This window comes from Felis catus, chromosome A1 (assembly GCF_018350175.1).
Source record: "Felis catus isolate Fca126 chromosome A1, F.catus_Fca126_mat1.0, whole genome shotgun sequence".
Taxonomy (NCBI): Eukaryota; Metazoa; Chordata; class Mammalia; order Carnivora; family Felidae; genus Felis; species Felis catus.
The window spans coordinates 19,798,031-19,819,856 of NC_058368.1; the positions used below are offsets into that span (position 1 = coordinate 19,798,031).

At 40.6% G+C, this 21,826-nt stretch overlaps 1 protein-coding gene across 2 annotated transcripts in view; it reads right to left on the reverse strand.

The window, feature by feature from the left end:
- The window catches only part of WDFY2 (WD repeat and FYVE domain containing 2), a 184,720-nt gene that overhangs the window by 40,018 nt on the left and 122,876 nt on the right, over positions 1-21,826 (reverse strand). For both annotated transcript variants that reach the window (XM_045052567.1, XM_045052569.1), the window contains exons 4-6: positions 20,104-20,158; positions 10,038-10,188; positions 1,719-1,831 (exon numbers count right to left, since the gene is read on the reverse strand). In XM_045052567.1, coding sequence (XP_044908502.1) covers positions 1,719-1,831; positions 10,038-10,188; positions 20,104-20,158 — 319 coding nt within the window. The remainder of the gene's footprint in view (positions 1-1,718; positions 1,832-10,037; positions 10,189-20,103; positions 20,159-21,826) is intronic.

The window sequence follows — 21,826 nt, forward strand, 5'->3', positions numbered from 1 at the left end:
GAGCTGGTCAAAAGGGAGACACGGGGAACAGTTTTTGATGTGGAGACCCCGAGAGCAAGAGATGAGGAGGAGGCAGAAGAAGTTTGTTGGAGAGGAACACAGGGTGGGCAAGAAAACAGTTTTAAAGCTTCTATTGGCTAACCTCTATTTTTCTTTGAAGGTGGAGTCTGGGGAGGGAGAGGGGACTCGGGTGGGGTGGGGAGTGGTGAAGGTCTGGAGGAGTGGAGGGGAGTCCTGAGGACCTGCAAGGGACCGTGTGCAAGGACTGAGGGGACTCTGGCAGCTGGACTGGAATGCTGAATGTGCAGTGGGGAAGAAGGCCCCGGGCTCAGAGCGGGACCTTGCAGCAGCCCCAGGGGCTGAGTGCACAGGAGGGCTGGAGAGGGTGTGAATGGCAGACGTGTTCTTCAGGGAAGAAAGCGGGCGCCTGACCAGAGGACGCTGGGCGCCTAGTGGCTGACACCCCTCTGGAAAGGGAGAGAAGATGGGGCGCAGACACTGGCCAACAAGGACAAGAGCGACTGGCCAGCAGGGACCGACTGGCCACGAGGGCAAGAGTAAGGGGAGCTGGAGGAAGGGTTCAGAGAAGCGAAAGATCAGGAGACTGAAGTCAGCAGTGGCACATAGCAGTTTCAGGTTCCTGATGTGGGACAGTTCTGGGTCCCTACCAGGCCAGGCTTAGCCAGGGTGGAGGTGGCTAAAAAGAGAAATACAATTAGGGAAGACCTGGGTCCTATCCACAGCAGATGCTTCTATGTGTTCTTCTTCCCAGAAAACATAGATAATTATCTTTTATGACTCTTTTCCCCTGGATTCAATTTCCTCTTTACTGCATTCTTTTTTTTCCCCTTGAGGAAATTCCTTATGATCTAGGTACTATCCCATTTTACATCTTCATTCACCTACTTCTGTTCTTATATGCCATCTGAACTCAATAAGAACCCTGTTCTGTACTAAATCATGGGTTGGTAATCTGTGGGAGACATAAAAGCCCATTAAGAGCCACGAAAACAGGCAGTGACTCATTTCCCAGGGTCAACATCGCAGATTAAAAATACCAGTAAAAACTAATCGTCATCATCTATTCAAGTCTTTCAAAGGCTAAGCATGGATATTTTATATTACCTGACTTAAAAGATCCTGAACAGATCCTGAGCCCTTCCCCAACAAAGAAATCCGAAATAATAAAGGGAGTCTTGGGTTTTACACTGAGAAGAGCCCAGAAGGAAGTTAAAACCGAACCCGTGCCTTTTTATGCAGCCTAGCTAGCCCCAATGACCATATTTTTTATTTTACTGGACTTAGAAGCGGGCATGTCTGTCTTGCACGCCATCTTCTCGCTCCAAGAAGGGCAAGGACAGACTGAGGCAGCTGTCTTTTTGGCCTTCCTGAGGTTTATGCAGTTGCCACATGGTCTCAAAACAATGTCTCATCAGCATATGCCAACACTGGCTTTCTCCAGGGCAATGTGACATAGAACCAACTCACCAACACTCTGGAAATAGACTTGTTCCTCCTTTGTTTGCACTGGTGTAGAAAATTTTGGACATAACATCTTACTGAACCATTGTGGAATCAGTTCAACGTATCCCTTGTATCTGTGTGCATGCTATACTTTGTCACTTTGACAACACAGCATCTGAAGGCCAGAACACGCAGCAGGTGATAAATAGGTCACTGTGAGAGCAGGCACATGGAGATTTTGCTTTCAATCCCACCTGTATGTCCTCTGAACGTTGTGACCAAGGTGCAGTTGTCTTGCTCCAGTTTGAGGATGGTTACTTGTCCCGACTGGTCACCAATAAACACATGCCGGGTTTCAACGTCAAATCTATCATGTAAGCATTAAGGATCATTTCTCAAAATTGAATGGAGGGATTTACAAAAATAAATAAATAACCAAACAAATCAAGAAACGTGCAAATCCCATATGAACAAAGCTTGGACATAACGCTGAAAGATACAAAAGCAGGCATAACAGAGTGAAAGACACAATATTATTGGACAGCAAGACTTAACACGATAAACATGTCATTTCTCACAATATGAATTTGCAAACTTAATATAATCTCTATAGAAATATCAACATAAGCTTTTTTCCCTAGAACTAGGGAAGTTTAAGTTCATATAAAAAATAAATAAACAAGAAATGCCAGGAATATTCTAAAAATAAAAGCAATACGGTATTTGATAGGGGAGATTAGCCCTACCACATATTAGAACATGTTACACAGTCTTTTTAAGTGCAAGTGTGGTATTGGTGCATAAATAGACAACCAGACCCATGGAACAAAATGGCAAGTCTAGAAATAGACCCCAAAGTATACAGAAATGTAGTACATGTCTGATAAGGGTGGCTCTTCAAGGAATAAGGAAAAGATGGATTAAAAAAAACAAAAGCGTTGACATAAACTGGATAGTCATTTGGAAAACAAAACAGGATCCGTAGTTCACATTCCATATCAGGATAAACTACAAATGGATGAAGGATCTAAATGTAAAAAATGAAAAATGTAAGTTCGAGATGAGAGAGTTCCTTTCTAACCTTGGAGTGGGAAAAGCTACTACTCAAAAACACAAACAACAAAACAAACACCATCAGCAAAGCCAAAAGACAAGCTGGAAAAGATATTTGCAACTTATGTCACAAAAGGCCCAAATCTCTAACATAAAAAGAACAAACCACAAACCTAATAGGAAAGCGGGCAAAATATATGAACACATAGTTCCAGAAGACATGAAAATGAAAACGGGGCTGTGCAAGAGAGGCCTGACTGTCAGCCTCTGAAAGGCTGCTCACAAGGCTGGCAAGGTATCTGGCAACTGGTTTTCAGGGGGGTCCCCCCATTAACAGACAAGAGTGGTTCACTGTGCCGGAACCGTGATGATACGGTTTTTGCCAAATACCTGCTTTCCTTTTCAGTCTGTAATTTTGGTACATGTCAGAAAGAGGCTGCCTACGTGACCAGTCTCTAGTAAAAACCTAAGGCGCTGAGTCTCTAGTGAGCTTCCTGGGTTGATAAAACCACTCAACCCTCCTTCTAGAGATCTATCCCAGAGATACACTCGGGCCAAAGTACAAAATGCATGCCTGAGGTTATTCACTCCACGTTATTTTAACAGCTAAAGTTTGAAAACAACAAAAAATTCCACCAAAAGGGGATTTACTGAACTAACTATGATATAAGCAAGCGATAGGTCCTATCCAGCTAGGGGAAAAAAAGATCTCCATGCCATAAGCAAACAGACATGGAGGAATTTCTGGGATACATTATTTTTTTTTTTAATTTTTTTTTCAACGTTTATTTATTTTTAGGACAGAGAGAGACAGAGCATGAACGGGGGAGGGGCAGAGAGAGAGGGAGACACAGAATCGGAAACAGGCTCCAGGCTCTGAGCCATCAGCCCAGAGCTCGACGCAGGGCTCGAACTCCCAGACCGCGAGATCGTGACCTGGCTGAAGTCGGACGCTTAACCGACTGCGCCACCCAGGCGCCCCTCTGGGATACATTATTAAGTGGGGGAAGAAAAGCCACGGCATGTAAGAGTTTATAAGCTACACTATCTTTGTGTAAGAAAGGGAGAGAAATAGAAATATATGAGTGTGTCGTGTGTGTGTGTGCGTGCGCATGCTCATTTTACAAAAGGAAGCTCTGGAAGGACAAATCAAGATCTGACACACATGGCTGCCTATGGAGGAGGGAGGAACAAGGTGAGGAGACAGGGCTGGTGGTGAGTCTTCTCTCATCATAGTTTGCATTCTGGAATCAAGTCATTATTTCACATATTAAAAATATGCATAAGATTAAAAGAAAAAAATCCCCCATATTGATGACAAAGCATAAATGAAGGAACCTAACTATCAAGTTGGTGACATAACCACAGTTAACAGAATTATTTCAAGTGACTTTAAAACACAGCATTTCAACCGTACATCCTTGGGGGGAATGTACTCCAAAGACAAAGAGAACTGCAAAGAAGTCTAAAATCTCACTCAGTTCTCTTGTAACTATAATACTTCTATAATTAGTATTTTGAAACAGCTTAAAAATATACCATTGGATAAAGCAAAAACAAGTTCATGTTTTAGGAGCGAAAATTTTCAGTCCAAGATAAAAGAATCAAGTACAAAAGTGAGGTAAAAACCTTATAATGCTACATTTGGATTAGAACCGTTACATGAACTGATGATTCACTTTCTTTTCAAGAATACACACACCCATATTTCCTAGTTATCTCTGAGTCCTATTCCTCACTAAAAGAAATGGCTGATTCAGGACTGGGACAAGAAGGTACAAGAAGAGCTTAAGACATGCTGTGCCAAAAAAGGAAGCCACCAAAGGCAAGTGGAGCCGTATCAAATGACGCTGGAGCCAATATGATGGGGCTCTTACTGGCCAAAGACAGATTAACATTAGCATCGAAGAAGGCAAGTTATTGAAATTGACTGAATATATTATTTTTACAAACCTTAAGAGTTTATAATAATGCTCAAAGAGAAAAAAAAAGACACCTATTGGAGGTAACCTGGGCACTGACTCTCTCCTCTGAAAATGAGCAATTAAAGAGAAACAATGACGCATTTGTTGCTTTTTCCATATTAATTGTATCTCAGGGTAAGCAACTAGCCCTAGCTAATGAGGCAAAGTTCTACTTTACTTTTCTTTTTTAATGTATATACACTTATTTGGGGGGAGGGGGGGAGAGCTCAAGCATACGTGGGAGGGAGGGGCAGACAGAGAGGAGAGAGAGAATACCAAGCAGATGCGGGGCTCGATCTCATGAACCGGGGATACCACGACCTGAGCCAAAATCACGAGTCAGGCGCTTGGGGCGCCTGGGTGGCTCAGTTGGTTAAGCATCCAACTATCGATTTCGGCTGAGGTCATGATCTCACGATTCGGTTCGTGAGTTCGAGCCCTGCATCGGGCTCTGCACTAACAGTGCAGAGCCTGCTTGAGATTCTCTCTTTTCCTCTGTCTATGCCCCTCCCCTGCTCTCACTCTCTCTCAAAATAAATAAATTAATTTTTTTTAAAAAGTCAGACACTTAACCGACTGAGCCACTCAGACGCCCTGAAAAGTTGTACTTTATAGAAGAATTCCAACAAATACACGTGGAAAAAATTATAGGATTACAAAAATCGCCACTTTGCAGCCCTAACGAAAGGTCTGGTCCAGGCGAAGATCAGCAACTAAAACCACTGAATGAAAGGCTGGTGCGTGCTGCAGGGACCTGGCGGTCACCACCTGAATCACTGATCAACTCAGCATCACTGGAAGGGTGACAACCCTGTGCTATGGGCTTCCTGCTGTGAAGCAACACGAACCAGACAGCACAAGGACCAAGCGCTCTTAGCAGGAGCTGAATCTGAACGCAGTCAAGATTTTAGAGGCGGGTCTCAGTTTACAGAAAAATATGGGAGATGCACAGGTAGGAGAACAAGGGAAATGACATCACGAGGCACCAGAGGCCACTTTAGAATGCGGGGCTGTCTACATGAACACAGGCTCCGTACTCCAACAAGTCACAGTGGCATCAAAAAAAAAAAGTGAAGGGAGGAGATCGCTGCCCTAGATTGAGAGATTTAGGATATGAAAACCACAGCCAACATGTGAACTTTGTCTGGACCCGATTTTAAACTAATCCTCTGCAAAAAGCCATTTATGAAACAGTAAGTGAAATGTGAAAATGGATTATTCTACAACGTCAAGTAGTAGTTATAAATTTTTAGGAGTAGTAACAGCATTGTGATTATGGAAAAATTCCACATTTTTAAAGCGGGGTACAATGAAGTATCTAAGGATGAAATGACATACGGTCTGCAATTTGTTTTAAAACACTCCAGCAAAAAGGGAGAGAAACCCAAAATGATCGAAGAATCAACACCGGGTCTGATGAATACGTGAGTTTCCATGATATTCTCTCCTCCCAGTTGGTACACGTTTTGAAAATTTTCATAATAAAACGTTTGTTTTAAAAGTGAAGAACAAGGCATCACAAATTCCCTCAGGCTCAAGAACAACAGAGAAATGTTATGCTCTCCAAACAAGCGGTCAGATACATGTAAAACAATACTAAGGTATATACGGAATAAGATCACCTTACATTTACCTTAATTATAAGAACACAGATGAAAAAACAATCTTTATGATGGCACGTAAATAATAGGATGCTTTGTAAAGAAATTCAACAAAAGCCATTTGAAAGAGGGTCGAAATAGATTATAGTACAACCTGAAAGCCAGAGTGATTGGCATTACGTATGATATGGGGATATACAAAAATCAAGATAATCTTAACAGCTTTCCAGCACTCTTGCCCTGAACAGATCTAAGAGACTACTTGGTGAAAAGACCTTGTACTGTACAGGGAGACATCTTGGAAATATCTCCAACATGCATAAAATCTTAAAATGAAAAGTACCTGAATTATTTCTGTGGAAGTGTGATAAATGTGATCAAACGTGGTCAAATGACAAGACTGAAAGGCAAGGCCAGATAAAGTATTCACAAATTTAAATACCAGCAAGGGAAGGGTGGAAGGAAAACAGTTCTATTTCCTAACATCAACCTGCCATGTGACCTTTGGGAAATACCTCCATTCCACTGTTATTTAGTAGTGCAGACGGCTAGCCGAGTTCTAACACCCAAGTTCTACTCCTGGTTCTTCCAGGTAACAGTTACGTGACCTGGAGAATGTCCCTTAGCCTTTCTTCCTTTTTTTTTTTTTTTTAAATTTTTAAAAAATGTTTATTTATTTTTGAGAGAAAGAGAGAACACAAGCTGGGGGAGGGGCAGAGAGCTAGAGAGAGTGAGGATCTGAAACAATCTCCATACACCGTCAGTGCAGAGACTGACGTGGGGCTCGAACTCACAAACCATGAGATCGTGACCTGAGCCGAAGTTGAAGTCAGACGCGTAACCAACTGAGCCACCCAGGCACCCCTAGAGAAAGTCCTTAACCTTTCTGAGCCTTGGTTTCTACACTGTGAAAATTGAGAATTCAGTCTTTTTGATTTTACTTCTAATTATTGTTTTGAGAGTGAGCAAAGTAACGTTATATAGAAGCACTATAAAACTCTCAGGGACTACAACTGTAAGATATTTTCTTCTTTTTCCTCTCCTTTCCTCTCTCCTCTCTTCCTTTTGATTCTTGTTAGTATTATACCTCACTTAATATTTGAAGCTTCAGATCTCTAGCCAAAGAAACCAAAGATTGGAGGTTATTCAGAAACTGATCATTCAATTTTTGAGCCATCAGTCTCTTTGTCTTCCTTTATTTCTCAATTTGAATTTTGGTTATTTTCACTGCACGATTACATCTCCCCTATGAGGCCTGAAAGAAGAGAGAAAAGGCTGAATTCAACCTGACTTCTATCACTTGCTGACTTGGATAAGTGACTTTTTGAGGTGAAAATTAGGAGACAGGTTACTTTGGGGAAGTTTCTTATATATGCCACCGGGGTCCACTAGGCAGAGAAATCAGGGTACTGATACTATTCCGAACATTCTATGGTGTTTCAGCAGATCTCCTTCCTTCCCTTCAGAAACTGTAAGTATGGAAGGTGGAAGAAAGAAGAGGGAAGAGGTGGGGTGGAGGGTTCCCATGAAAAAAATGTGTTTAAAAACTGGATTTTAATGTGAACTCCAACACTGTATGAGCATGTTAACACTGTTAACAATCTGTACACAAGGCAGCTCCTAGAAAAAACCCTCCGGCCTTGGGAAAGTCACAAGTTTCCTATAGGAGACCCTTTGGCAAAAGCAGTGCTGTTATGCCATCAGTGAGCAGCACTGGAAAAATCTCAGGGATGTATGTGTTCCCAGGAACAAGGGCGGGCACCGTGGCTCCAAAATTGGAGCTAGCGAGGCAGAGCTGTGGAGGTGAGGGAATCTTCTGGAAGAACCTGTCTGTCTGTAGTACTGCATTTCCCCTCTACCTGCAAGATTGGACAAGATGGTCATTTACCTCGGGAAGTGAACCCAGAGGCTTTTACACACATACAAAGTCTTCTGATATCAAATCATATGTGTTTTTGTTTTGTTTTGTTTTGTTTTTTGCTTAGTAAGCCACATGGTGTGGCTAAAGGAAACAGCTGAAAAATGAGGATGGCTTCTGGAGACGCCTGAAGAGTCCAAGACTGCCACAGTCAGGAGACTTTTAATTCTGGGCATTTGTGTCTTGTTTTTCAATTCCAAATAGTTTAAAAAATCAACTTCCTAAGGGCAAGATCTGTACTTTTTCTATATTTTTTGGCTTGGTTAAGTGATATAGAAGATGTATCTCTAGGCTGGGCTAGTGAGATAGAAGCCAGCATTTTTTTTTTAAAGAGATTTCTTTTTAATGTTTATTTTATTTTTGAGAGTCAGAGAGAGACAGAGAGAGAGAGAGAGAGAGAGAGAGAGAGAGAGAGAGAGAACGAGTGGGGGAGAGGCAGAGAGAGAGGGAGACACAGAATCCAAAGCAGGCTCCAGGCTCTGAGCTGTCAGCACAGAGCCCAGTGTGGGGCTCGAACCCATGAACCATGAGATCATGACCTGAGCTGAAGTCGGACGCTTAACCGACTGAGCCACCCAGGTGTCCCAAAGTCAGCATATTAAGAACAAATTACACTGATGCTATTCATTCTGTTCTCAAATGTATGATGGGAAGAAACCAAACAAAACAGCAGCCTAAGGCAGAGCCTCACATTCTGGTGATTTTCTGACATACTAGCCAGGTGTCTGCAGATAAGGCACGTGACCCTTTCTGGGCTTCACCTGTAAAACCAGGAGTTGGCCAGGATGACCTCTAAGGACCTTTCCAATTCGAACACTGTAAGAGATCTACTGACATAAGAGTGCACGTATTTCAAGCATTATGCTCGTCTCCACTGGCCTTTAGAAAGCAAACTTCAGACTTTCTTTCCTTAACAGGTGGGACCACCCTCTCGAAGATGAGTTGATCCTGCCTTCTGTTCCTTATCACCATTGTTTCTGGCCTGCTTGGTGACCTGCCACATTTACAACCTTCCTCCATGGCCATTCTTAGTTTCTTCATCTTGCTCTTCCAGTGAGGAAAATCAGAGAGAAAAACAGGAGTGACATTAGCCGCCCCCCCCCCCCCACACACACCCAAATACAGCTACTGAGGCACGTCTGCGAGGAGACAGAAACTACGCTGTGAGACTGTTGACAATCACGGACCAGGCATTTTATAAATACGAGATGAACATCTGAGAGTAAGTCTTACTATTTCTTCCTGCTTTTGCTGACAAGTGATCTGTTTCCATCTATCTCCTCACTCGTCACAGGGTGGAGAGTGATGCTTTGCTTTTTAAACTAAGAAGCCGGGGGCCCTTTACTCCTTCCATGGTAGCATCACCCACACAGGCTTCAGACTCATCAAGCCCGTGCTTGCTGGAGCCCAGTGAGCCAGACATGGGGATTTCCCGGCATTTACAGGTACTCACGCTGAGCACATGGGCCCTGGAGACTCAGGAGATAAGAATTAGTATCACTCTACATACCCTGGAAGGGTCTTGTACCTGGAATAAAGTCTGTACCATTACCGTGTAGATACCAGCTAACCCACTCTGGTCCTGGCATGGTAGCTCCCCCATGAATATCTAAAAACAATAAATAGGAATCCTGTGGTTCTTTACAACCTTAATATCTATGTGTAAATTACTTCTGTATGCAGAGAAGGAAAAGGCTGTATTTCAGTGATGGTTTTATCTCCATGTTCCAGAATCCTTTCTGACAGCTGAGGCTCCTAAATCCGGGCCGTGTCCTGTCTGGATGTCAGACCTGCGTCATAGTCACTCCACAACCCTGCCCTGCAGGACCTGTTATTTGCGGGGAAATCACCTCATTTTAATCCACCTCCGTGAGGACCCTTGATGATTTGCATATTGGTTAAGTCAGTGAGAATCTTAATCCGCAGGGCAACGCAGCAAATGCAAAACTTTCAAGTTGCACATACCCAAGCTTTTCATGAAAGAAAGGAGTCAACAGCTAAGGTCCAACCAAGGGATTTTTGTCCAGCAAAGGATACTGCAGGCCCGAGGCCACGGCACTGGTTCGATACCCTCCCAGGCGCTGCCCACTCTCGGAGCAGTGCCAGGCAAATTGCTTGTCCTGCCCAGTGCTCAGCACCCACTCCAGCTCCAGGACGAACAGGATCATCGTCACTCTGCTCTGATGCGCTGAAAAACCAAGAGATACGAAAATAACCCATGAAGCATCATAAAGGAGACTGAGGAAGCATGGTGCACAGAGACCCATCATTGTCTTCTCCCCATCCCAGAGTAGGCTGGACAGTATGACAGCCATTGCACACACACCAGAACGGTGGTTCTCACCAGGAGCGCAGGCCCACCACTGTGGAGGGGCATGCTTGAGTTGTTAGACGGTCTTGTACAAACTATCCATTTCCTCCCATTGCTCTCTTTCTTTCCTACCTACACCAACCAAAAGTTTCCTACCACCCAGACCCCCATTACCAAAGGGTCTGGGCCATCTGTCTCAGACATTAAGTTAGGGCTGCTTAGCTGGAGAATGCCAGAAAGTGGCACAATGTGACCACAAAACAATAGAACGTGTTAGCGATGATATTCTTATGATAAAGTCACCAGGGTGAGTTTATGTAAGCTTAAAAAAAGTAAAGAACATGACTGTTCTCCTTTTGATGAAGTATGGCTTCTTAAACCCACAACAAAGTTCTAGATGAATTTTCTATAAGAAATCAGATGCTGGAAAGGAGGGCAGAATTATTCCCAAGTGCCATGTAAAAGAGAATGAAATATCCCTGATGTCAAAGTACACATACATGTGATAATGAGGGCGAATCTCCCAGGATTGCTCATTATACAGAGGCAACACCGCCACAGAATGACTGCATCACAGTTAGAAGCAACTGTTCATGTCATCTACTCCATCTCCCTATTTTACATGTGGGTAAACTGAGGCACAATGAAGTCGAGTAGTTTGGCCAAGGTCTCACGGCTTCTCAATTATTGAATAAAATCAATAAAAATTTGCTTTCTTCTTATACAATTCCAGAGGGTGAGGTAGAGGGGGTCCATGGCCACTGAACAGAACTGACTGGAATAACCAAAGATTGATATCCGGGAACCCGGACCGCCCTAGGCTCTGTGCCCAGGAGCCGGCAGTCTGGTGGGAAAGTGCAGACCCATCACGAAAGTGATGACGTGATGGAGAAAACATCAGTTTTCCATTTCGATCATGAAAATAAAGTTAGTATGGATGGATCAATGCAGCTCTATTGGCAAGAACAGCACGACCTGCCAATTTCTGAGTTACTAACAAATGCCAAACACTTAAATAGAGTAAAAACTTGGATTGCGAGTAACTCGTGCTGCAAGTGTTCTGCAAGACAAGCAAACGTTTCTAGTAAATTTTAACTTGATAAACAAGAGATGCCTTGCAATACGAGTAGTATGTGATGCTAAACATCTCGTGATCACAACTGAGCCAATGGTTCTTAGTGGTTCTTCTCTCTCTCTCTCTCTCTCTGTCTCTCTCTCTCTGTCTCTCTCTCTCTGTCTCTCTCGCTTAGAGATTGTGGGTGGTCATCTCCCATGCATGGATGCTCAGTCTCAGGCTCCATTGTTTGGCAGAAATCAGTGATTTTTTAGAATTCTGGAAGGTGCCCACAACTGGTACTTTTTTTTTGTCACTTCGAAGCACCTGTGGATAGTCCTTTGCTTTTCCATGTAAGAGTAACCTTAGGAATGCTTTGCTTCATTCTAGGTCAGGCTGCCTGCAGATATAGACCCTTCCCTCTGCTGCCTTATTGCCAGTTACATTAAATACAGTATATGACGAGAGTTTATTAATACTGTACTGTAGTCAACATCCATGTGAGCATATACAATGGCCCCCATGCAGAAAAAGGTTGAAAACAAAAGCGGTAAGAAGATGATTATGGTAGAAGTTAAGAAGGAAATCATCAAGAAGTGTGAACAAGGTATGCGAGTGGTTGAGACTGAAATACTTTATAAGAAGTTTACGTCTGCATCTCATCTGCAGAAGAGAAGGAGAAAAAAGTAGAGGAATCCCTCACTTCAAATGAGATTAGGGAGATGTGTAAAATGTGGAAAACAGTGCAAAATTTTGTAGAAAAGCACCACCCAAATCAGGCAGTACGAGAGATGAATCTATTTAATGACAATGCAATGTCACATTTCCGTGAAATCCTCAAAAGGAGGCAAAATCAAGTGTCATTGGATAGGTTCCTTGTTAAAGTTGCACAAAAAGAAGATTCCATTGAGCCAATAGACAGGAGTGATTCCATTAGTGATGGTGAAAGTCATCCTACACAATAACCCTCCTCTCTCGTCTCCCTCACACCAGCCACAAAGGTTTTCAAAGAGAAGTGTGGGTTAATTTGTCTGTTTTTCTTTATATTTTGTATTTGCTTTATTATTTTGTATTATGTTACAGTACTGTAATCATTTTATATGATTATTTTTGGGTGTGGAACAAATCATCTGAGTTTCTATTACTTCCTATGGGAAAATTCACTTCGAATATACAAGTGTTTTGGATTACAAGCATGTTTCCGGAACGAACTACGCTCACAAACTAAGGTTTTACTGTACGTTCTTTCATTTAGTCTCTGAAATGATCCTACAAAGGTGGGTGGTTTCCCCATTTTACAGACATAACCTGGCCTTGGCAGGATGGCCCTTTCAGAATGGCCACCAAACCAATGGCTACCACAAAGAGTACCCACAGGACAGCCATTCCACCAAATGCCTGGTATTTTTAAATCCAATACTTAAAACATAGAGAATCTAACAGGGCATGGCAGGGGTACAGAGGCAATAACCCTATGACTTCTTCTACACTAAATACCTGCTTGTCAGAGTATCGGCCACCCTCAAGATCAAAATGTTGTCTCTAACTTAAAAGATATGACTTCTTGGAGAAACTCCTGAAGATCTTGTCATCAGATGTCTAAATCAAGGTCCACCAATGACAGAATAAAAATGAACTTTCTAAATTTTTTTTTTTCAACGTTTATTTATTTTTGGGACAGAGAGAGACAGAGCATGAACGGGGGAGGGGCAGAGAGAGAGGGAGACACAGAATCGGAAACAGGCTCCAGGCTCTGAGCCATCAGCCCAGAGCCTGACGCGGGGCTCGAACTCACAGACCGCGAGATCGTGACCTGGCTGAAGTCGGACGCTTAACCGACTGCGCCACCCAGGCACCCCTAAAAATGAACTTTCTAATGGCCCAAGTTTCACAAGTCTATTTCAGGGAGAAAGTGGCCCCCAGTGAGTGTCCCTTTTTCTCATCCCTTTCTAAGTCCAAGGAGATGACAGCAGCCCAGAAGACAAGGGGCTTTAAAACCTCTGGGCTGCCATTCTGTGAGAGGAAGAGACAGAGGCTCAAAAAGGTCAAGTCACTTGCTCAAATCTGTGCAACCAACGAGTGATGAAACTAAGGCTAAAACCATCAGCTCTCTGCCATAGTTGGTTCTCTCTCTCTCTTTCAGGCTGCCTAGGTCTACTGAAAACACCAAACACAAAACAAACCCCAAAACTCAGAGCACATATTCCTTCTAAGGTGACAGAATTCTTTCATTCAAAAAGAAATCCTTCAAAGGTACATACATATTACTAAGCTTCAGAAACCCAGGCTGGAAGTCCAGTTATACTTTTTGAATAGGAATGCTGAGAGACCACATCCTTGCCTTGATTTTGATCATAGGGAGAAAGCATCTCGTTTCTCATGATTAAGTACACTGTTAGCTGTAGGTCTTTGTAGACGCTTTTTTATTGGGGTGAGGAAGTTTGCCTCTACTCGTAGTTTGCTCAGAGTTTTTATCATGAATGAGTGCCCGGGTTTATCAAAGGCTTTGTCTGCACCAATTGATATGATCATATCATTTTACTTCTTTAGACTTTTGATGTGATGGATTACACTAATTTTCAAATGTTAAACCAGCTTTGCATATCGAGAATATATCCCCTTGGTCATGGGTATGTAATTCTTTCTAACTATTGTTGGATTTGCTAGAATTCTTAAAAGGATTTTAACATCTAAGTTCATGAGAGATACTGGTCTATAGTTTTCCCTTCTTGTACTGTCTTTGGTTTTGGTATCACTGCTTTTTTTTCTTTTAATGTTTGTTGAGGTAAAATTCATCATTTAAGACATTTTAGAGTATATAATATTCAGTGGTTTCTATATATAGAGTATATAATATTCAGTGGTACAACATATTCACAATGTTGTACAATCATCATGAAAAAATGTTCTATTTATAGAATGTGTCCATCACCCCCAAAAGAAACCCAAACCCCCAACTCCCCTTTCCCCTATCCCCATCCCTGGCAACCACTAATTACTTTCTGTCTCGATGGATTCCTCTATTTTTGACATTTCATATGACTGCGTTCAAAAAGTGTGGTCCTTTGTATCTAGTTTCTTTTACTTAGCATGTTTTCAAGGTTCATCCACGTTGTACATTTATCAGTACTTCAATCCTTTTTTGTGGCCAAATAATAGTTCATCTTACTGATATACCACATTTTGTTTATCCATTCACCATTCATGGCCATTTAGTCTGTTTCCACTTTTTAGCTGTTGTAAATCACACTGTTATGCACAATGGTATGCAAATGTTTGAATTCCTGCTTCTATTTCTTCTGGATATAAACTGGAATAATCCTCACTTGGTCATGATGTACTATCCTATACTGTTGAATTTGATTTGCTAAAATTTTATTTAGATTTTTTGCATCTGTTTTCATGGAGAACACCAGCCTGTATATTTCTTTTCTTGTACTGTCTTTGTCTAGTTTTAGTATCATGTAATGCTGATTTCAAAAATCAGTTGGAAAGTCTTTTTCTGAAAGTTTGTGCAGAGTTTGTATTGTTTCTTTCTTAAATGTTTGATTAAAAAAAAAGCCTAGGGTTTTCTCTGTGGGAAGGTTTTAATTATAAAGTAGACTTTTTAGTAGATATAGGGCTATTAGGGTTTTATATTTCTTCTTGAGGGAACTTTTGTCATTTTTACCTTTCAAAGATTTGTTCATTTAAGTTGTCAAATTTATTAGCATAAAGTTGTTCGTAATATTCATTATTAACCTTAAATATTCCTACAATCTCTAATAGTTTCACTTCCCTTATTCCTGATATTGGTAACTTGCATCTTCTCTCTTTTTTTTTTTTTCTTCTGATAAGTCTGGCAGAGGTTTGTCACTTATATTCATCTCAACAAACAAGCAAAAACAATAGCTTTTGGTGTTATTGATATTTCTCTATTTTCTGTTTTCCATTTCATGAACTTCTGCTATGATCTTCTGCATAGCTTATGTTTCCATTTGTTTTCTTTCTGGTTTCTTGATGTAGAAACTAAGGTCACTGATTTGAGACCTTTCTTCTCTTCTAACATAGATGTTTAGTGCTATAAATTTCCCCTTAAGGACTGCTTTAGCAGCATCCCATAAATTTTGATGTTGTTTCCATTCTGATTTCTTCTTTGATCCATGGATTATTTTAGATGACCCATGGTTATTTAGCTTCCTAATATTTGGGGATTTCCCAAAGATATTTCTGTTACTGACTCCTGCTTCAATACCATTTTGATCAGAGAACTCATCTTGCATGACCTGAATTCTCCCAAATTTATTGAGACTCATTTTATGGCCCAGAATGTAGTCTACCTTGATAAATGTTCTGTACGCAGTTGAAAATAATGTATCTTCTCTTCTAGGTGAATGGAATGTTCTACAGATATCAATGAGAGTAATTTGGCTGTGTGCTATTCAAACCTTTTATACCTTATTGATTTTCTGCCTACTTATTCTGTCAATTATTGATCTATTCAATCAATTATTAAGAGAGGAATATTCAAATTTCTGAGTACAACGGAGAATGTGTCTATTTCTCTTCTTGAAGTTTCATCAGATTTTGCGTCATGTATTTCAAAGCTATGTTTATTAAGCGCATAAACATTCAGGATTGTTATGTCCTCCTGATGGACTAACCCCTTAGTCATTTTGAAATAACCTCTAGTAATACAATCTTTTATCCCTCGTAATATTCTTCTCTCTTAAGTCTACTTCGACTAACATTAACATAGGCACTCCAACCTTCTTTTGACTAGTCTTTGCATGGTATATATTTTGCTATCCTTTTATTTGTAACTTCTTTAGGTCTTTATATTTAAAGTGCATTTCTCCTAGGCGGTATATATTTAGGATCTCCTTTTTTCACTCAATATGACAGCCTCTGCCTTTTAATTGGCCTTAGACCACACACGTTTAATATGACTATTGAGAACTGTTAGGTTTAACTCTATCACTTTGCTATTTGTTTTCTATTTTCCCATATGTTCTTTTTCCTTTTTCTTCCTTTTTTTGGGGGGAGGGAGGGGAATGAGAATGAGAACTGAGAATGATTTTTATGATTCCATTTTATCTCCTTGGTCGCCTTATTAGTCGTAACTTTCTGATTTGTTATTTTATGGTTGCTTTAGGGTCAGCAGTATACATCTTTAACTTACAGTCTTCTTTCAAGTGATTCTATATCACCTCATGTGTAGTATAAGAATCTTACAATAGTATACTTCCATTTCTCCCCACTTCTTGGTTTTTGTGTTACTGTTGTCAAACATTTTAATTTCACATGTTATGATCCTCATGCTACTTTGTTATTATTTTTATTTAATAGTAAGTCATCTTTTGACAAGCTGTAAATAATAAGAAAAACTCTCATAGTGATCTGCTTGGTGCTCTTCATTCTTTTGTGTGTTCTTCATTCCCTATTTTCCTTTGGCATCATTTTCTTCCCTTTGAAGGACTTCCTTCTTTTAGTGCAGGTCTGTGAGTTCTCTCTGTTTTTTTATGCCTGAAAAAATTATAGTTCACCTCCCTTTTGATATCTGTTAATATTTACTCATAGTGGATTTTAACTTTTATTTGTTAATAACTGTTATTTAACTGTTATTTAACTATTATTTTATTTTTATTATTATGAACATATCTTAAGCAGGGCTTGTTTTTGCTGCAGGATCTTTGTGTGACTTGTCTTGCTGAAGAGAGCTTTTGAATTTATTTCTAGCAGGTATCACAAGGACACCGTTGGCTCAGGACCAACGTATGATTTAAATTTGTACTCTAAATCCAAAATTTTAGGTTGCAATTTTCATTTATCCGGAAGCCTTTTCCCCCTCTCTATATATCATTTTATATGTAAATATCAGTTGCAATTTCCCATCTCACGCAAGCCCTAGGCCTTCTCTTCCACCCCTAAGTGAATGTTCATACAAAAGCTTCAAGCTATTAGAAGTTCTATTTTTCTCCCCAAGACAGCTGCATGTCAGGTACAGTATACTATCACTTTAAGTTTTCGTTCTTTTCTTTGCTTCTGGTACGTGGGACTTTCCCTCTTGTTTCTCTCACGGGCTTAGCATTACATTAAAAAAAGATTTAATGACAACTGGGATTTCAAAATATCTTGATAAGCTGAGATGATGGACTACATAAAATGAGATGATGAATAACAGAATGTGAAGTCCAGCATTCAGGCTAAAAACAAAACAAAACTACTCCCTCCCCCCCTCCCCAAAAAAGCAATAGCTTCACAAGTACAGGCGACGTAGCCTAGTACCAACAGAAGTGAGAACCATTAAAGAATTTGAGCTGCTCCACAAAAGCCCACAGTGTAAAGTGGCTATCAGAAAGTTCACCCTTTACGGCAGAACAGGACCGGGACAGCAAGGAAATACCATTTTGTGGTTATCACATTACATGTATGTATTGGTTATCTGTATGTATTGGTATGTATGTATTGTGTAACACATTACACCAAAACTTAGTGGGTTAACACAGTAGACGTTTCTTATCTCGGAGTTTCTGTGGATCAGAAATCTTGGTGCAGCCTAGCTTGGTACTACCTCTGCTAAAACATGTCTCACAGGATAACATCAAGGTATGGGATGGGGCTATAGTCTCATCTGAAAGACTGACAGAGGGAGGACCTGCTTCCAAGCTCTCTCATATAAGTGTCTACTGGGTTCAGTTCCTCACAGGCTGTTGAACTAACTGAAGGCTTCAGTTCCTTACCAGCTGTTGATGTGGCCTCCCTTAGTTCCTTACCACATAGACTTCTCCACAAAGTAGCTCACAAGATGGCAACTGGCTTCCACGAGAACCAGCAAGAGCAGGAGAAGGCAAGCAAGAAGGACTAGTCTCTTTGTCACCTAATATTAGAAGTGATATCTATCATTTGCCATATTTCAGGTCTAGTCTATGCTCAAGGGGAGTCTATGCTCAAGGGCATGAATACCAGGAGACAAGGATCATTAGGAACCATCTTAAAGGCTGCCTACCACAATGTGTCACATTTTAAATGGTCCCAAAGGTACAATATGATATCCCAAGACAACTGTGACCAAGAGAACTAAAAAACTTCTTTCAAGAACAAAAATTCAGGCCACCATGTAAAGGAGAATGTAAAATGTTTAGGCTAAAAAAGAGAAGGGATAAAAGGAGGAGAGGAGGGGACCAGGGTACGCTTGAAGGCAGGTACTATACATGTCTTATTCACTATTAAAATCCTCAGTTACTGGAACACATTAGGTATTCAGTGAATACTTGGTAAGTGCTATGTGAAAAAAAATTAAAGAATAAATCCGTAGGGAAATGAATTTTGGCTCAAAATCTAGAAATAAGGAACTTAACGCTTAGAATTTTATAAAATCAGGACAGGTTGCTAGGTATGTCTCTGGAGGTATCAAAAGAGAGGCTGGATGATCATGCAGGATGAATGAAGTCAGGAAGTGTGGATGAAATAACCTCTAAGTGTTAAAAGATCCACCTCTAATGTTCTGATCCCATGACACTATTGGTCTGGATAAATAAATCATTACTGAAAATGGCTCCTGATCCATATTCTGGCCATAGCCTATGGTATACTGCCAATGTTGAAGACACAATAAAGCCATAATTCCTTCCCCTTAGACAACAGGAACCCTCTAAGCCTTTTAAAGTATTTAGCCAAAAAAGAAATGAGTCCCATGTGAAACAGCTCACTCCTGACACTGGCCCCACTCTCCATGCTGCTGCACTGCTTTGCAGCAGTGCGGTGTAGTAGAGACAAAGGACAAAGGCTGGGGGTTCTGGAATCACAATGACCTGCTCTGGCTCTGCACTTTACCAGCTATAGGACCATAGGCCAAGTCATTCAAGTCATTCAATTTCATTAGGCCTCTCTTTCTCTTTCTTTCTTTCTTTCTTTCTTTCTTTCTTTCTTTCTTTCTTTCTTTCTTTCTTTTCTTTCTTTCTTTCTTTCTTTCTTTCTCCCTTCCTTCCTTCCTTCCTTCCTTCCTTCCTTCCTTCCTTCCTTCCTTCCTTCCTTCCTTCCTTCCCTTCTTTCCCTCTTTCTTAATATGAAATTTATTGTCAGATTGGTTTCCATACAACACCCAGTGCTCATCCCAACAGGTGCCCTCCTCAATGCCCATCACCCACTTTCCCCTCCCTCCCACCCCCCATCAACCCTCAGTTTATTCTCAGTGTTTTAAAGAGTCTCTTATGGTTTGCCTCCCTCCCTCTCTAACTTTTTTTTCCCCCTTCCCCTCCCCCATGGTCTTCTGTTAAGTTTCTCAGGATCCACATAAGAGTGAAAACATACGGTATCTGTCTTTCTCTGTATGACTTATTTCACTTAGAATAACACTCTCCAGTTCCATCCACGTTGCTACAAAAGGCCGTATTTCATTCTTTCTCTTGCCACGTAGAATTCCATTGTGTATATAAACCACAATTTCTTTATCCATTCATCAGTTGATGGACATTTAGGGTCTTTCTATAATTTGGTTATTGTTGCAAGTGCTGCTATAAACATTGGGGTACAAGTGCCCCTATGCATCAGCACTCCTGTATCCCTTGGGTAAATTCCTAGCAGTGCTATTGCTGGGTCATAGGGTAGGTCTATTTTTAATTTTTTGAGGAACCTAAAGACTAGGACAATATTCACCTCAAAGGATTGCTTTGTTTTGTTCCCCATGAATATTGTAAAGTGAAGCCATCAAGAAACATTTCAAAGTCTAGGTAAAAACACCACTCTCTCATTCCTACCTTGATAGTTTTTCACAGGAGTCATCTTGTTATAATCTTCTGATAAAATAAATTCCTGCAAAAGAGAAGAAAAATATCAAGCAAAAAGAAATTCTTTAAGGGAATAATTATGTTTCGATAAAACTAGATGGTATAAAGAAACATAAGCACAGAATGACATCTAACAGTATTTTGCCAATCAACTCAGCATTTTTGTATGCCTTTAAAAGTAGCAATCATAATTATGATCCAATGTACTTATAACTGTTATCTTTTAATGCTGAAGTTCATTTTTTTTCTTTTTTTTACTTATGTGTGAGAAGAAAACTGGATCGAGTTCAGAGTCTTGACACTAGTCAATTTTGAAGATTACCCTGATTCCAAGTACTTTTCTCTCAATAGTGCCACAGCTGAAGATCTGCAGGGCTCTGGCCAGTGAGCAAAGAGATGCCAATCTTGTACTAGAGAGACACATCGGGTATTTTAAAGATTCTGTTTCTAATATCAGTAACTTATTTTTCCTCACAACAAGCTTCTCAAGGCTGCATCTGATTCGTGCCCATATCCCTATGGTACATGGCACAGTGTCTTGGTGCAGTAAGAAATCAATAAATATCCATCAAACAGATACGTGAAAGGCATCTCCCCAATCTGACGAGATTAATCTGGAGATCAAATTTACTCAAAAATAGTTTCTATACAACACACTGAATACACTCTTTGTGAGGACACCTAAAACACAAGTGGGTGAGTGTGTGTGTGTGTGTGTGTGTGTGTGTGTACACACTTCACCTAAGCATCTACATATACAATGACCTATATGTAACCAATCAAGTGTTTATAAGCCTCAGCCAGGTTTTGAGTCTTTCAAATGCAAATACCCATATACTCTTAAAGAGTAAGTTGTCAAACATAAGGAAAGCTGCAAAGAATAATAAATTGATGCCTTCGTCTGAGCTTAGAAACAGAACAATGAATCTGTTCAAAACATTTGGAGGATTCCAGAATCTTCTCTTGATGACTTAAAGAAAGGTGTGTGGGCGGACAGATGTATAAACTCCTTAATTGCTATCTGGGTATTTACTGAGTCGATACAGTGTAACTTTTTAGAAGAAAATATTATTTTATTGTCTTTGTGATAGATGCCACAAAGGTAAGCATGAGGTGACAGATATGACAGAATACAGGACGTATCAAAATTCCTTTGAGTGTTCACTTTTCTACCCTATCCCTCCTTAAGAAGTTTAGCTACAAAATGGATTTTCTTCACCATGATTTTCTAAGTAAAAACATTATTCAACTTGTCACTTTTTAATTCCTATCAGTTATTCCTTCAAGAAGTAGCACTCTACTCATTTCTCATTTCTGAAGAGTCAGACTCACAATGGAAGAGAGGAGGCTAAGTAGTAAAGTCGTTCTCCCATGAGAAGCTAACGGTGGGGGTAAGGAAGGTGGGTACACATCTACGCAGCAATTCTCAACCGCCCTCCATCACAACCAAGAGTAGCTTGCTCCTGAGCCTCCCGCTTTAGAGGGCCCCAAGTTTCCTCACACACACACACTAAATAGATTTATTAAAGACCATCATGATCTAGGCAAGTGTTTACTAAGTTCATAGAGCTCATGTGTTACTTTGATTATACTGAAATGGTTCTCCAGTTTGAGCCAAAGGTAACTCCATTCCTTTCGCAACAAGGCAGGATATAAAATGAAACCCACTTGATGCAGATCTGTATTTAGAATC